This window comes from Hemibagrus wyckioides, linkage group LG15, assembly GCF_019097595.1.
Source record: "Hemibagrus wyckioides isolate EC202008001 linkage group LG15, SWU_Hwy_1.0, whole genome shotgun sequence".
NCBI lineage: Eukaryota > Metazoa > Chordata > Actinopteri > Siluriformes > Bagridae > Hemibagrus > Hemibagrus wyckioides.
The window spans coordinates 23650268-23663565 of NC_080724.1; the positions used below are offsets into that span (position 1 = coordinate 23650268).

The 13298-nt window shown below is 41.3% G+C and overlaps 1 protein-coding gene across 2 annotated transcripts in view; it reads right to left on the bottom strand.

Annotated features, from left to right (window-relative positions):
* Positions 1–1231: 1231 nt before the first annotated feature.
* Positions 1232–13298, bottom strand: part of LOC131366411 (protein kinase C and casein kinase substrate in neurons protein 1-like) — a 62888-nt gene continuing 50821 nt past the window's right edge. For both annotated transcript variants that reach the window (XM_058410885.1, XM_058410887.1), the window contains exons 6-10: positions 12561–12736; positions 12193–12313; positions 11741–11856; positions 11279–11472; positions 1232–3655 (exon numbers count right to left, since the gene is read on the bottom strand). In XM_058410885.1, the coding sequence (XP_058266868.1) occupies positions 3546–3655; positions 11279–11472; positions 11741–11856; positions 12193–12313; positions 12561–12736 (717 nt within the window). In that variant the 3' untranslated portion in view covers positions 1232–3545. The remainder of the gene's footprint in view (positions 3656–11278; positions 11473–11740; positions 11857–12192; positions 12314–12560; positions 12737–13298) is intronic.

The following is a 13298-nucleotide window of genomic DNA, read 5'->3' on the forward strand; positions in this document are numbered from 1 at the left end:
CCCTCGTTAATAAACCCTGAGTTAATAAACCCTGTGTTAATAAACCCTCGTTAATAAACCCTGAGTTAATAAACCCTGTGTTAATAAACCCTCGTTAATAAACCCTGTGTTAATAAACCCTGAGTTAATAAACCCTGTGTTAATAAACACTGTGTTAATAATCCGAGTTAATAAACATTGTGTTAATAAACCCTTGTTAATAAACCCTGAGTTAATAAACCCTGTGTTAATAAACCCTGTGTTAATAAACACTGTGTTAATAATCCGAGTTAATAAACATTGTGTTAATAAACCCTTGTTAATAAACCCTGAGTTAATAAACCCTGTGTTAATAAACAGTGTTAATAAACCCTCGTTAATAAACCCTGAGTTAATAAACACTGTGTTAATAATCCGAGTTAATAAACATTGTGTTAATAATCCCTGAGTTAATAATCCCCGAGTTAATAATCCCTGAGTTAATAATCTGAGTTAATAATCCCTGAATTGTGAATAAAATTGAATGAACGGAGAATAAAGGGAGATCACGCCATTTGTTTTCTCAAGCTTATTTTTTTCCATTCAAACTAATATTGCAATATCAACATCAGCACAACGACTTTAATCAGTTTTTTTTCGGTGCAAATTCACCTTCATCCTCATCCTCATCTTCATCTCAGTTGACACATTTCACACATTTCATCTTGATGCATATTTAAATGAGCTTGATGGCATATTAACATGAACAGGCACTACACCAGTGAGGAGACTGAAGATACACCACTAATCATCATCATCATCCCCAGCAGGTCCTGTGGAGCACTGCCTGGCTTCCTCTGTATGAAGAGCAAATCAACATCCGAAACAAAAGATCAGGACATTTCCACAGCGAGTGTTTCGGTTGCGTCTCTGCACGACACGGCGGTACGGTGAGGAAGAGGAAATCACCTGTACATTACAGCATCATGTACAAATCTCAGGTGTTTATACAGGAATATGGTACAGAGACGATCCATCGCAGTCCAAACCAAAAGTAACACAACGATGGCTGTTATAGTGTAGCGTAACCTTATCAAGGACTTTTTTTCTTAAATCTTTGTTATTTTTTTTGCTGCTTTAACGTTTTACACATAAATGACGACTACGATATTGTTCTGGTGTTTTTTTAAACACTTGCATTTTTTTTCTTCACTTTTTGTCTACATGTTAACACAATTCATACACTGGATAGAATAAAGAGGATCTCCTTTAAACATTTTCCCCAACACATCAGCACGTGTGTGTGTGTGTGTGTGTGTGTGTGTATGTGTGTATGTAGATGTTTGTCAGGCTGGACAGTTTAATACAAACCGTGTAAAAGCTGGTGTTTCTCTTCTTTATCCTGTTTAAATTGTATTATATTTATTCTTACACATGGTTAAACTCTTCACTTACTATTTTTATTCCTGCAACTGGATATTTTATTGCTGTGTTCATGACGACTGGGAATTCGGGTTTATTTTCTTTTCCAGTCCTCGCACGAGCTCAGCTGAAAATCTTTCACAGTTTCTAAAAGATAGAAATAAAAACTGTTCGTTTTTTCTTTGTTATTTTAGCGATTTATCAGAGCCGTAAGCTGCAGCCTTCAGTAACTCGCTCATATATTAATAGCTTCGGAAAAAAAGCACAAGAAATCATAAAGTATAATAAAGAATAAAGAGTGAATAAAAAGGAACATGGAGATGTAGAGGAAGAGGAAATTCTCTTCATTAATAACACATTAATAATCATTTTTGTGTAAAAGGAGTTATAGATTTCTTTACTGATCTAAAGCATCTCTAAAAAATAGAATAAATAAAATCTAAGAATCGAGATTGTTCTTGAGATTTGGATTTCAGTCTCAGACTCTGGAGCTGTTGAATTATTCCTAGTGAATTTTGAGGATTTAATTAGTAATATTAGTAATATTTATCAGTAATATTTTTGGTGCATGTACAGTGATAAGTATATTTTATTACAGGTTTATAACTGTGTGTGTATCTATTATGACTTGTGTTGTCTTGAGCGAGACATCTTTACGTCTCTCGTGTATCTGATAGTGTTTCCCGTCTCCACGTCTCGGTCATTAACGCAGCACGTTTCTCCTCTCAGCTCTCTGCAGATCAGATTTCTGCCTCATTGCTGATCTGATCTCCTGATCTAATTGCTGATATAAAACTGGAGCGTAGCTGTTCAGGTCAGTGGTTTAAACACTTCTGATGGAGACGTCCGACACGAAGCAGCTTTACAGGAAGAAGTAACAGGAATAGGGGAAGTGTAGCTCAGTGGTGATGAAGTTGCTGATCAGAAGGTCGTGAGTTTAAACCCCAGGACCACCAAGCTGCCTCCGCTGGGCCCCTGAGCGAGGCCCTGAACCCTCAACAGTTCAGTGGTATAAAATGAGACAAGGATAAGAGCGTCTTCCAAACGCCATTGTTGTAAGTAAATAGAAATCTGAGGAATGATGCGTGAGGACAAACTGCACCAAAAGTCCAAACATCAAAAATTAATGTCATTTCCAGATAAAATCAGATAAGAGATGAAGTGATGCAGCGCATTAAACTCTTTAAGATGCAAAACAAGTGATGCGTTCAGTCGAGTCTCCCTCACCAGCCTCCCAGAGCATGCTGAATAAATAAACCCTCAACAGAGAGATGGATGATAAGGGAGCGGAGGTTGAGAGAGGAAACAGAGGGAGAGAGAGATGGGGGGGTTGGGTAGAGAGAGGGAGAGAGAGGGGGGTCGTAGAGAGAGGGAGCGAGGGTGGGGGTGGGGTAGAGAGAAGGGGGTGGGGGGAGAGGGGTTTGAGAGAGTATCCCCCTGTCAGCCTGTGGTCACTCTGAGAACTGAACCCAAAAAAAATAAATAATAATAATAATAATAATATAAAGAAGTGTCCTGCATGGAGCATCTTGGTGTGGCAGCATGGCTGTGTGTTTGCTGTAGCATAAAATAACTGGATGGCAGAAAACAGGAATAGTGTCCTCTGTGTGTGTGTGTGTGTTTGTGTGTGTGTGTGTTTGTGTGTGTGTGTTTGTGTGTGTTTGTGTATGTGTGTGTTTATTCCTGTTTCCTCAACATGACCGCAAGAACATGGACATATGCTGCTCCTCACACACACACACACACACACACATACACACACACACACACACTCTGTGATGTTGCTACATAATGATTTTCTCAGAACGAACTGATTCTATTGATATGACGAACATGAAGCAGCAACTGCACAGTTTTCATATCAAACACACTGCAAAATGTTTCCCTGCACTTGCATATGTTTTTTGCGTGTGTGTGTGTGTGTGTGATATACATTATAATGCTTCTGAATATAACGGACACGTCTCCCTCCCTCACACACTGCAGGCTTATATACTGTGTGAATAAAAGGTTTATAAGCTTTACTAAGACTTTATTTTGTCTGTTTTAAGACGAGACTGCTTAGTGTTTTTTGGGGAAGTGTGTGCTTGTGTGTGTGTGTGTGTGTCACTCTGAAGTCTCTGGCTCTGTGCTGGACTGTTATAATGCAGCATTATTCTTCATCATTAGATTTCCTCCACGTAGTTGGCGGGGTACAACCCCGTCCGTCCGTTATCCAGACGTCCCCGACACCAGCCCTGATCATCCTCTTCCTCGATCTTCATCAGTTCGTCTCCTGAGGACAGCAGACAATGAAAATCTTCAAATGGCTACTTGCATAAGCCCCATATAACACCTGCCAAAAACCAAAACCTCACCACAAACCTGACATAAGCCTGACATAAACTGTTATAAAGTCTTCAGCTGTTATGTCACTTGACATTTTGATATCAAGTGACATAACATAACATTTGTATAAGAACATTATAACAAGAGACTATGTAGCTCAGTGTACTTCTGGTGGCATAAACTTGACATAAACCTACATCAACAGGTATAAATGCCTTGGCATGTTCATAAGGCTACGTAAAAGCTACTGAAGCTTTACTTAACAACTGACATAAACACACATAAACATTCATTAAGTCTAATTCCAATGTCAGCCTATTCATTTTTGGCAACACAAACCTAACATAAAAGTTTAAGCATGTTCATAAGGCTACACAAAGACTACGTATGTAACCCTAACTGACATTTACCAACATTTAAACCTTCATAAACAGTTATAAAGTCTCACAGCCTCATAAACCTGACATAAGCCTACGTAAACAGTTACAAAGTCTTTAGCATGTTCTTAAGGCAGCATAAAGCCTACTTAATCTCCAGGTGACAGCTGACAGACCAATATAAACATTCTTAAAGCCTTATTCCAGCAGTGTTGAAGAAGTCACTAGTGGTCATTTACATTCCTGAGAAGAATAAACGCTAGCTGGTTTCTACTGGTTTTGATTCACTGTTAGCCACATTAGCATGTCTGGTTGAATCCCCCATTTGAGTAGCAGGTGTCCAAGGATGGATTGTACCATCTGCTGCTCGAGGGGTGAACCACAACTATCTCAGCTTCCTCTTTGTTTTCAGTGCCGAGTCTGATCTCTGTGTATAAGACAACCCTTCACTACACCAAAACAAAGCGTTTCCTTTTTCCAATCCCTATTTACTATCCTAAGTTCACTTCTCTCAGTTTTAAAGGTGAGGTTTGGGGTTGAAGGTGAGGTTTGTGGGTTTAAAGGTGAGGTTTTTGGGTTTAAGGGTGAGGTTTGTGGGTTTAAAGCTGAGGTTTTTGGGTTTAAGGGTGAGGTTTTAGGTTTAAGGGTGAGGATTTTGGGTTGGGTTTAAGGGTGAGGTTTTGGGTTTAAGGGTGAGGTTTTGGGTTTAAAGGTGAGGTTTTGAGTTTAAAGGTGAGGTTTTGGGTTTAAGGGTGAGGTTTTAGGTTTAAGGGTGAGGTTTTTGGGTTGGGTTTAAGGTGAGGTTTTGGGTTTAAAGGTGAGGTTTTGGGTTTAAGGGTGAGGTTCTGGGTTTAAAGGTGAGATTTTGGGCTTTAAGGGTGAGGTTTTGGGTTTAAAGGTGAGGTTTTAGGTTTAAAGGCGAGGTTTTTGGGTTTAAGGGTGAGGTTTTGGGTTTAAAGGTGAGGTTTTTGGGTTTAAGGGTGAGGTTTTTGGGTTTAAAGGTGAGGTTTTGGGTTTAAGGGTGAGGTTTTGGGTTTAAAGGTGAGGTTTTTGGGTTGGGTTTAAGGGTGAGGTTTTGGGTTCAAAGGTGAGGTTTTTGGGTTTAAGGGTGAGGTTTTGGGTTTTGAGGTGAGGTTTTTGGGTTTAAGGGTGAGGTTTTGGGTTTAAAGGTGAGGTTTTGGGTTTAAAGGTGAGGTTTTGGGTTTAAAGGTGAGGTTTTTGGGTTTAAGGGTGAGGTTTTGGGTTTAAGGGTGAGGTTTTGGGTTTAAAGGTGAGGTTTTGGGTTTAAGGGTGAGGTTTTTGGGTTCAATGGTGAGGTTTTGTGTTTAAGGGTGAGGTTTTTGGGTTTAAGGGTGAGGTTTTGGGTTTAAGGGTGAGGTTTTGGGGTTCAATGGTGAGGTTTTGTGTTTAAGGGTGAGGTTCTGGGTTTAAAGGTGAGATTTTGGGCTTTAAGGGTGAGGTTTTGGGTTTAAGGGTGAGGTTTTGGGTTTAAGGGTGAGGTTTTGGGTTTAAAGGTGAGGTTTTTGGGTTTAAGGGTGAGGTTTTTGGGTTTAAAGGTGAGGTTTTGGGTTTAAAGGTGATGTTTTGGGTTTAAAGGTGAGGTTTTGGGTTTAAAGACGAGGTTTTTGGGTTTAAGGGTGAAGTTCTGGGTTTAAAGGTGAGGTTTTGGGTTTAATGGTGAGGTTTTTGGGTTTAAAGGTGAGATTTTGGGCTTTAAGGGTGAGGTTTTGGGTTTAAAGGTGAGGTTTTGGGTTTAAAGGTGAGGTTTTTGGGTTTAAGGGTGAGGTTTTGGGTTTAAAGGTGAGGTTTTTGGGTTTAAGGGTGAGGTTTTTGGATTTAAGGGTGAAGTTTTGGGTTTAAGGGTGAGGTTTTGGGTTTGAAGGTGAGGTTTTTGGGTTTAAGGGTGAGGTTTGTGGGTTTAAAGGTGAGGTTTTTGGGTTTAAGGGTGAGGTTTTGGGTTTAAAGGTGAGGTTTTTGGGTTTAAGGGTGAGGTTTTTGGGTTTAAGGGTGAGGTTTTTGGATTTAAGGGTGAAGTTTTGGGTTTAAGGGTGAGGTTTTGGGTTTAAAGGTGAGGTTTTTGGGTTTAAGGGTGAGGTTTGTGGGTTTAAAGGTGAGGTTTTTGGGTTTAAGGGTGAGGTTTTGGGTTTAAAGGTGAGGTTTTTGGGTTTAAGGGTGAGGTTTTTGGGTTTAAGGGTGAGGTTTTTGGGTTTAAGGGTGAGGTTTTTGGATTTAAGGGTGAGGTTTTGGGTTTAAGGGTGAGGTTTTGGGTTTAAAGGTGAGGTTCTGGGTTTAAAGTTGAGGTTTTTGGGTTTAAGGGTGAGGTTTTGGGTTTAAAGGTGAGGTTTTGGGTTTAAGGGTGAGGTTTTGGGTTTAAAGGTGAGGTTTTGGGTTTAAGGGTGATGTTTTGGGTTTAAAGGTGAGGGTTTTGGGTTTAAGGGTGAGGTTTTTGGATTTAAGGGTAAAGTTTTGGGTTTAAGGGTGAGGTTTTGGGTTTGAAGGTGAGGTTTTTGGGTTTAAGGGTGAGGTTTGTGGGTTTAAAGGTGAGGTTTTTGGGTTTAAGGGTGAGGTTTTGGGTTTAAAGGTGAGGTTTTTGGGTTTAAGGGTGAGGTTTTTGGGTTTAAGGGTGAGGTTTTTGGATTTAAGGGTGAAGTTTTGGGCCTAAAGGTGAGGTTCTGGGTTTAAAGTTGAGGTTTTTGGGTTTAAGGGTGAGGTTTTGGGTTTAAAGGTGAGGTTTTGGGTTTAAGGGTGAGGTTTTGGGTTTAAAGGTGAGGTTTTGGGTTTAAGGGTGAGGTTTTGGGTTTAAAGGTGAGGTTTTGGGTTTAAGGGTGAGGTTTTGGGTTTAAAGCTGAGGTTTTTGGGTTTAAGGGTGAGGTTTTTGGGTTTAAAGGTGAGGTTTTGGGTTTAAGGGTGAGGTTTTGGGTTTAAAGGTGAGGTTTTTGGGTTGGGTTTAAGGGTGAGGTTTTAGGTTTAAGGGTGAGGTTTTTGGGTTGGGTTTAAGGGTGAGGTTTTGGGTTTAAGGGTGAGGTTTTGGGTTTAAAGGTGAGGTTTTGGGTTTAAAGGTGAGGTTTTGGGTTTAAGGGTGAGGTTTTAGGTTTAAGGGTGAGGTTTTTGGGTTGGGTTTAAGGGTGAGGTTTTGGGTTTAAAGGTGAGGTTTTTGGGTTTAAAGGTGAGGTTTTGGGTTTAAGGGTGAGGTTTTTGGGTTGGGTTTAAGGGTGAGGTTTTGGGTTTAAAGGTGAGGTTTTTGGGTTTAACGGTGAGGTTTTGGGTTTAAGGGTGAGGTTTTTGGGTTGGGTTTAAGGGTGAGGTTTTGGGTTTAAAGGTGAGGTTTTGGGTTTAAAGGTGAGGTTTTTGGGTTGGGTTTAAGGATGAGGTTTTGGGTTTAAAGGTGAGGTTTTTGGGTTTAAGGGTGAGGTTTTGGGTTTAAGGGTGAGGTTTTTGGGTTTAAAGGTGAGGTTTTGGTTTTAAAGGTAAGGTTTTTGGGTTTAAGGGTGAGGTTTTGGGTTTAAAGGTGAGGTTTTTGGGTTTAAGGGTGAGGTTTTGGGTTTAAAGGTGAGGTTTTGGGTTTAAAGGTGAGGTTTTGGGTTTAAGGGTGAGGTTTTGGGTTTAAAGGTGAGGTTTTGGGTTTAAGGGTGAGGTTTTGGGTTTAAGGGTGAGGTTTTGGGTTTAAAGGTGAGGTTTTTGGGTTGGGTTTAAGGATGAGGTTTTGGGTTTAAAGGTGAGGTTTTTGGGTTTAAGGGTGAGGTTTTGGGTTTAAGGGTGAGGTTTTGGGTTTAAAGGTGAGGTTTTTGGGTTTAAGGGTGAGGTTTTTGGGTTTAAGGGTGACGTTTTTGGATTTAAGGGTGAAGTTTTGGGTTTAAGGGTGAGGTTTTTGGATTTAAGGGTGAAGTTTTGGGTTTAAGGGTGAGGTTTTGGGTTTGAAGGTGAGGTTTTTGGGTTTAAAGGTGAGGTTTTGGTTTTAAAGGTAAGGTTTTTGGGTTTAAGGGTGAGGTTTTGGGTTTAAAGGTGAGGTTTTTGGGTTTAAGGGTGAGGTTTTTGGGTTTAAGGGTGACGTTTTTGGATTTAAGGGTGAGGTTTTGGGTTTAAGGGTGAGGTTTTGGGTTTAAAGGTGAGGTTTTTGGGTTTAAGGGTGAGGTTTGTGGGTTTAAAGGTGAGGTTTTTGGGTTTAAGGGTGAGGTTTTGGGTTTAAAGGTGAGGTTTTTGGGTTTAAGGGTGAGGTTTTGGGTTTAAAGGTGAGGTTTTTGGGTTTAAGGGTGAGGTTTGTGGGTTTAAAGGTGAGGTTTTTGGGTTTAAGGGTGAGGTTTTGGGTTTAAAGGTGAGGTTTTTGGGTTTAAGGGTGAGGTTTTTGGGTTTAAGGGTGAGGTTTTTGGATTTAAGGGTGAGGTTTTGGGTTTAAGGGTGAGGTTTTGGGTTTAAAGGTGAGGTTCTGGGTTTAAAGTTGAGGTTTTTGGGTTTAAGGGTGAGGTTTTGGGTTTAAAGGTGAGGTTTTGGGTTTAAGGGTGAGGTTTTGGGTTTAAAGGTGAGGTTTTGGGTTTAAGGGTGATGTTTTGGGTTTAAAGGTGAGGGTTTTGGGTTTAAGGGTGAGGTTTTGGGTTTAAAGGTGAGGTTTTGGGTTTAAAGCTGAGGTTTTGGGTTTAAAGCTGAGGTTTTTGGGTTTAAGGGTGAGGTTTTTGGGTTTAAAGGTGAGGTTTTGGGTTTAAGGGTGAGGTTTTGGGTTTAAGGGTGAGGTTTTTGGGTTGGGTTTAAGGGTGAGGTTTTGGGTTTAAGGGTGAGGTTTTAGGTTTAAGGGTAAGGTTTTTGGGTTGGGTTTAAGGGTGAGGTTTTGGGTTTAAGGGTGAGGTTTTAGGTTTAAGGGTGAGGTTTTTGGGTTGGGTTTAAGGGTGAGGTTTTGGGTTTAAGGGTGAGGTTTTGGGTTTAAAGGTGAGGTTTTTGGGTTTAAAGGTGAGGTTTTTGGGTTTAAGGGTGAGGTTTTTGGGTTTAAGGGTGAGGTTTTGGTTTTAAAGGTAAGGTTTTTGGGTTTAAGGGTGAGGTTTTGGGTTTAAAGGTGAGGTTTTTGGGTTTAAGGGTGAGGTTTTGGGTCTAAAGGTGAGGTTTTGGGTTTAAAGGTGAGGTTTTGGGTTTAAGGGTGAGGTTTTGGGTTTAAAGGTGAGGTTTTGGGTTTAAGGGTGAGGTTTTGGGTTTAAGGGTGAGGTTTTGGGTTTAAAGGTGAGGTTTTGGGTTTAAATGTGAGGTTTTGGGTTTAAGGGTGAGGTTTTGGGTTTAAGGGTGAGGTTTTGGGTTTAAAGGTGAGGTTTTGGGTTTAAGGGTGAGGTTTTGGGTTTAAAGGTGAGGTTTTGGGTTTAAGGGTGAGGTTTTGGGTTTAAGGGTGAGGTTTTGGGTTTAAAGGTGAGGTTTTGGGTTTAAGGGTGAGGTTTTTGGGTTCAATGGTGAGGTTTTGTGTTTAAGGGTGAGGTTTTGGGTTTAAGGGTGAGGTTTTGGGTTTAATGGTGAGGTTTTGGGTTTAAGGGTGAGGTTTTGGGTTTAAAGGTGAGGTTTTGGGTTTAAAGGTGAGGTTTTGGGTTTAAGGGTGAGGTTTTGGGTTTAAGGGTGAGGTTTTTGGGTTGGGTTTAAGGGTGAGGTTTTGGGTTTAAGGGTGAGGTTTTAGGTTTAAGGGTAAGGTTTTTGGGTTGGGTTTAAGGGTGAGGTTTTGGGTTTAAGGGTGAGGTTTTAGGTTTAAGGGTGAGGTTTTTGGGTTGGGTTTAAGGGTGAGGTTTTGGGTTTAAGGGTGAGGTTTTGGGTTTAAAGGTGAGGTTTTTGGGTTTAAAGGTGAGGTTTTTGGGTTTAAGGGTGAGGTTATTGGGTTTAAGGGTGAGGTTTTGGTTTTAAAGGTAAGGTTTTTGGGTTTAAGGGTGAGGTTTTGGGTTTAAAGGTGAGGTTTTTGGGTTTAAGGGTGAGGTTTTGGGTTTAAAGGTGAGGTTTTGGGTTTAAAGGTGAGGTTTTGGGTTTAAGGGTGAGGTTTTGGGTTTAAAGGTGAGGTTTTGGGTTTAAGGGTGAGGTTTTGGGTTTAAGGGTGAGGTTTTGGGTTTAAAGGTGAGGTTTTGGGTTTAAGGGTGAGGTTTTGGGTTTAAGGGTGAGGTTTTGGGTTTAAAGGTGAGGTTTTGGGTTTAAAGGTGAGGTTTTGGGTTTAAGGGTGAGGTTTTGGGTTTAAAGGTGAGGTTTTGGGTTTAAGGGTGAGGTTTTGGGTTTAAGGGTGAGGTTTTGGGTTTAAAGGTGAGGTTTTGGGTTTAAGGATGAGGTTTTTGGGTTCAATGGTGAGGTTTTGTGTTTAAGGGTGAGGTTTTGGGTTTAAGGGTGAGGTTTTGGGTTTAATGGTGAGGTTTTTGGGTTCAATGGTGAGGTTTTGTGTTTAAGGGTGAGGTTTTGGGTTTAAGGGTGAGGTTCTGGGTTTAAAGGTGAGATTTTGGGCTTTAAGGGTGAGGTTTTGGGTTTAAAGGTGAGGTTTTGGGTTTAAAGGTGAGGTTTTTGGGTTTAAGGGTGAGGTTTTGGGTTTAAAGGTGAGGTTTTTGGGTTTAAGGGTGAGGTTTTTGGGTTTAAAGTTGAGGTTTTGGGTTTAAGGGTGAGGTTTTGGGTTTAAAGGTGAGGTTTTTGGGTTTAAAGGTAAGGTTTTGGGTTTAAGGGTGAGGTTTTTGGGTTGGGTTTAAGGGTGAGGTTTTGGGTTTAAAGGTGAGGTTTTGGGTTTAAAGGTGAGGTTTTTGGGTTGGGTTTAAGGGTGAGGTTTTGGGTTCAAAGGTGAGGTTTTTGGGTTTAAGTGTGAGGTTTTGGGTTCAAAGGTGAGGTTTTTGGGTTTAAGGGTGAGGTTTTGGGTTTTGAGGTGAGGTTTTTGGGTTTAAGGGTGAGGTTTTGGGTTTTGAGGTGAGGTTTTTGGGTTTAAGGGTGAGGTTTTGGTTTAAAGGTGATGGAAAGCTTCTACTCAAGAACATCCTCAGAGGTGTGACCTCCACACAGGTGAGATTAATAATCTAAAAAGAAAATCCACTGAAGCAGCATCTGAACTGCATAACTGGGCTCTGAAGGCCAGCACACCTTCCTGACATAAACACTGACCTCACTGCTGGACACGTGGAAGTGTCTGTTGTTGAGATTTGTATCTAGATTAGTTATGTTGATGACATGAGTTGGTGGTGATGCAGATGATTAGCGTTAGCAAGGTTTCGTACCTGCTTTGAAGCTGAGCTCGTCTTGTTCCTGTCCTTCGTAATCGTACAGCGCTCGCACTCTCACTCCTCCTCTGCCAGAGTCATCCTCGAAGGAGTTCCCGCCACCGTTAGTCTCATTTCCTGAATAACCGGCAGGCTGCTCATCATCAGACCACTCCGTAGAGTACGCCTGGTTCTTATCATAGCTGCTCACGCTGGGAAAAAAACAGCAGGTACAGAAGTTCCTGAATCATGATGAAATTGTGAGGAACATCTGGAGGAGCTGAGGGATGAGTGTCGAGCTGCAGGTTACTAACACAGGGAAGGTTCTGGCTTTATCTAACATTTATAGAAGGAGTCTCCAGTCAGAGGTCATGCTGTTTTAAGATGGATGGGTAGAGGGATGGATGGATGGATGGATGGATGGAGGGATGAATGGATGGATGGAGGGATGGTGGTGTGGGAGAGTGGACATGTCCTGACCTGCCGCGGTCTCCTGGCTGTCCTCCGTGCTCTGTACTGGGCGTGGCAGGAGCAGCTCCGTCCGGTTTCTTCTTCTCTCGCTTGGCCACAGCGTTGGTGGCCTCTGGATTATATTCCTGAGAGCAGAGTTAATACAGAAAGATTCATGATACCGAAACACACAGCGCCCCCTAGTGAATATGTTTAGAACTGCGAAAACAAATGCTGAAAACACTGAAAACACAGATCACTCTAAAAATAAACATTCTTCATTTTAAAAGAGAATTTGTGAAAATCATGAATTCTATTCTCTCTCTTATCCCTGATAAAGAACACTGAATTATCCTTAACTCAAAATATCCACAGAGTCAGAATTATAAGTATGTGACCAAGGCTCAAAGATAAAAAATATACGTTAAAAAACACCTAAGGATGATAATAATACCCAGAATGCCTGGCTGGTGTTAGTTTACCTCAAACTGGGGCCAGTTCATGTGCATGCCGGGGCCGTGGTTGTTACTGAACCACTTCAGATCCTCCTGAGAGTTGATGGCAAGGATGCTGCGCTCCAGCTCACGGTAAACTGAGGCATAGCTAAAAAAACACCAAGGAAGATTTTTGGTCACTTGATCTGGAAAATAATTTATTTCAGTTCATTTTCTAAAAATAATAAAGATCTGCTGTGGTGTAAGAGGAATAAAGCACTCGAGAAAACTCATCACCTCAGGGAGGGGACAGAGACGCCGCTGCATCAAACCACACCGGGGTTTCAGAGAGAAAGGGGTTTCAGTGTGTGTGTGTGTGTGTGTGTGAGAACCCAGCAGCATTCTGGAGCTCTGACCTTTGGTTCTCGGTGAGGTTGAGGTGGCGTTTGATGTCCAGTAGAACCTCTTTGAGGAAGTTGAGTCTCTTGACCTCATGCTGCTGACACTGATCAAACACCTGCTCCATGCTCTCCATGTACTGAGGCTGACATTTCCCCAACTCATCCAGAGACTTCTCATACTTCTCCTTTGCCTGTCTCACACACACACACAGGTTATAAATGGCTATCTGCAGTGAACAACTCAATTTGATTCATTTCATTCATTTGACTCATTTGATTCAGTTTTGATTTGCTGGGTGAATTCAAATTAAATATAACATTCTAATAAAAAATATAGAATTATATTCTCCGTGCAGCTCAATTCATGTTTAATCTTTAAATCTTTTCTATATAAAGTAAATTGCTGGGTTTCAGAAATGGTGTGTGAGACACTGTAAGACACTTTAAGACATGCTGAGACATTGTGAGACACTCTAAGGCACTCTGAGATGCTTTGAGACACTGTAAGACACTCTGAGACACTTTAAGACACTCTGAGACATTCTGAGACACTGTGAGATGCTCTGAGACACTGTGAGACACTCTGAGACATGCTGAGACATGCTGAGACACTGTGAGACACTTTAAGACACTCTGAGACACTGTGAGACACTCTAAGGCACTCTGAGATGCTCTGAGACACTGTAAGACACTCTGAGACACTTTAAGACACTGAGACATTCTGAGATGGTGTGTGAGACACTGTAAGACACT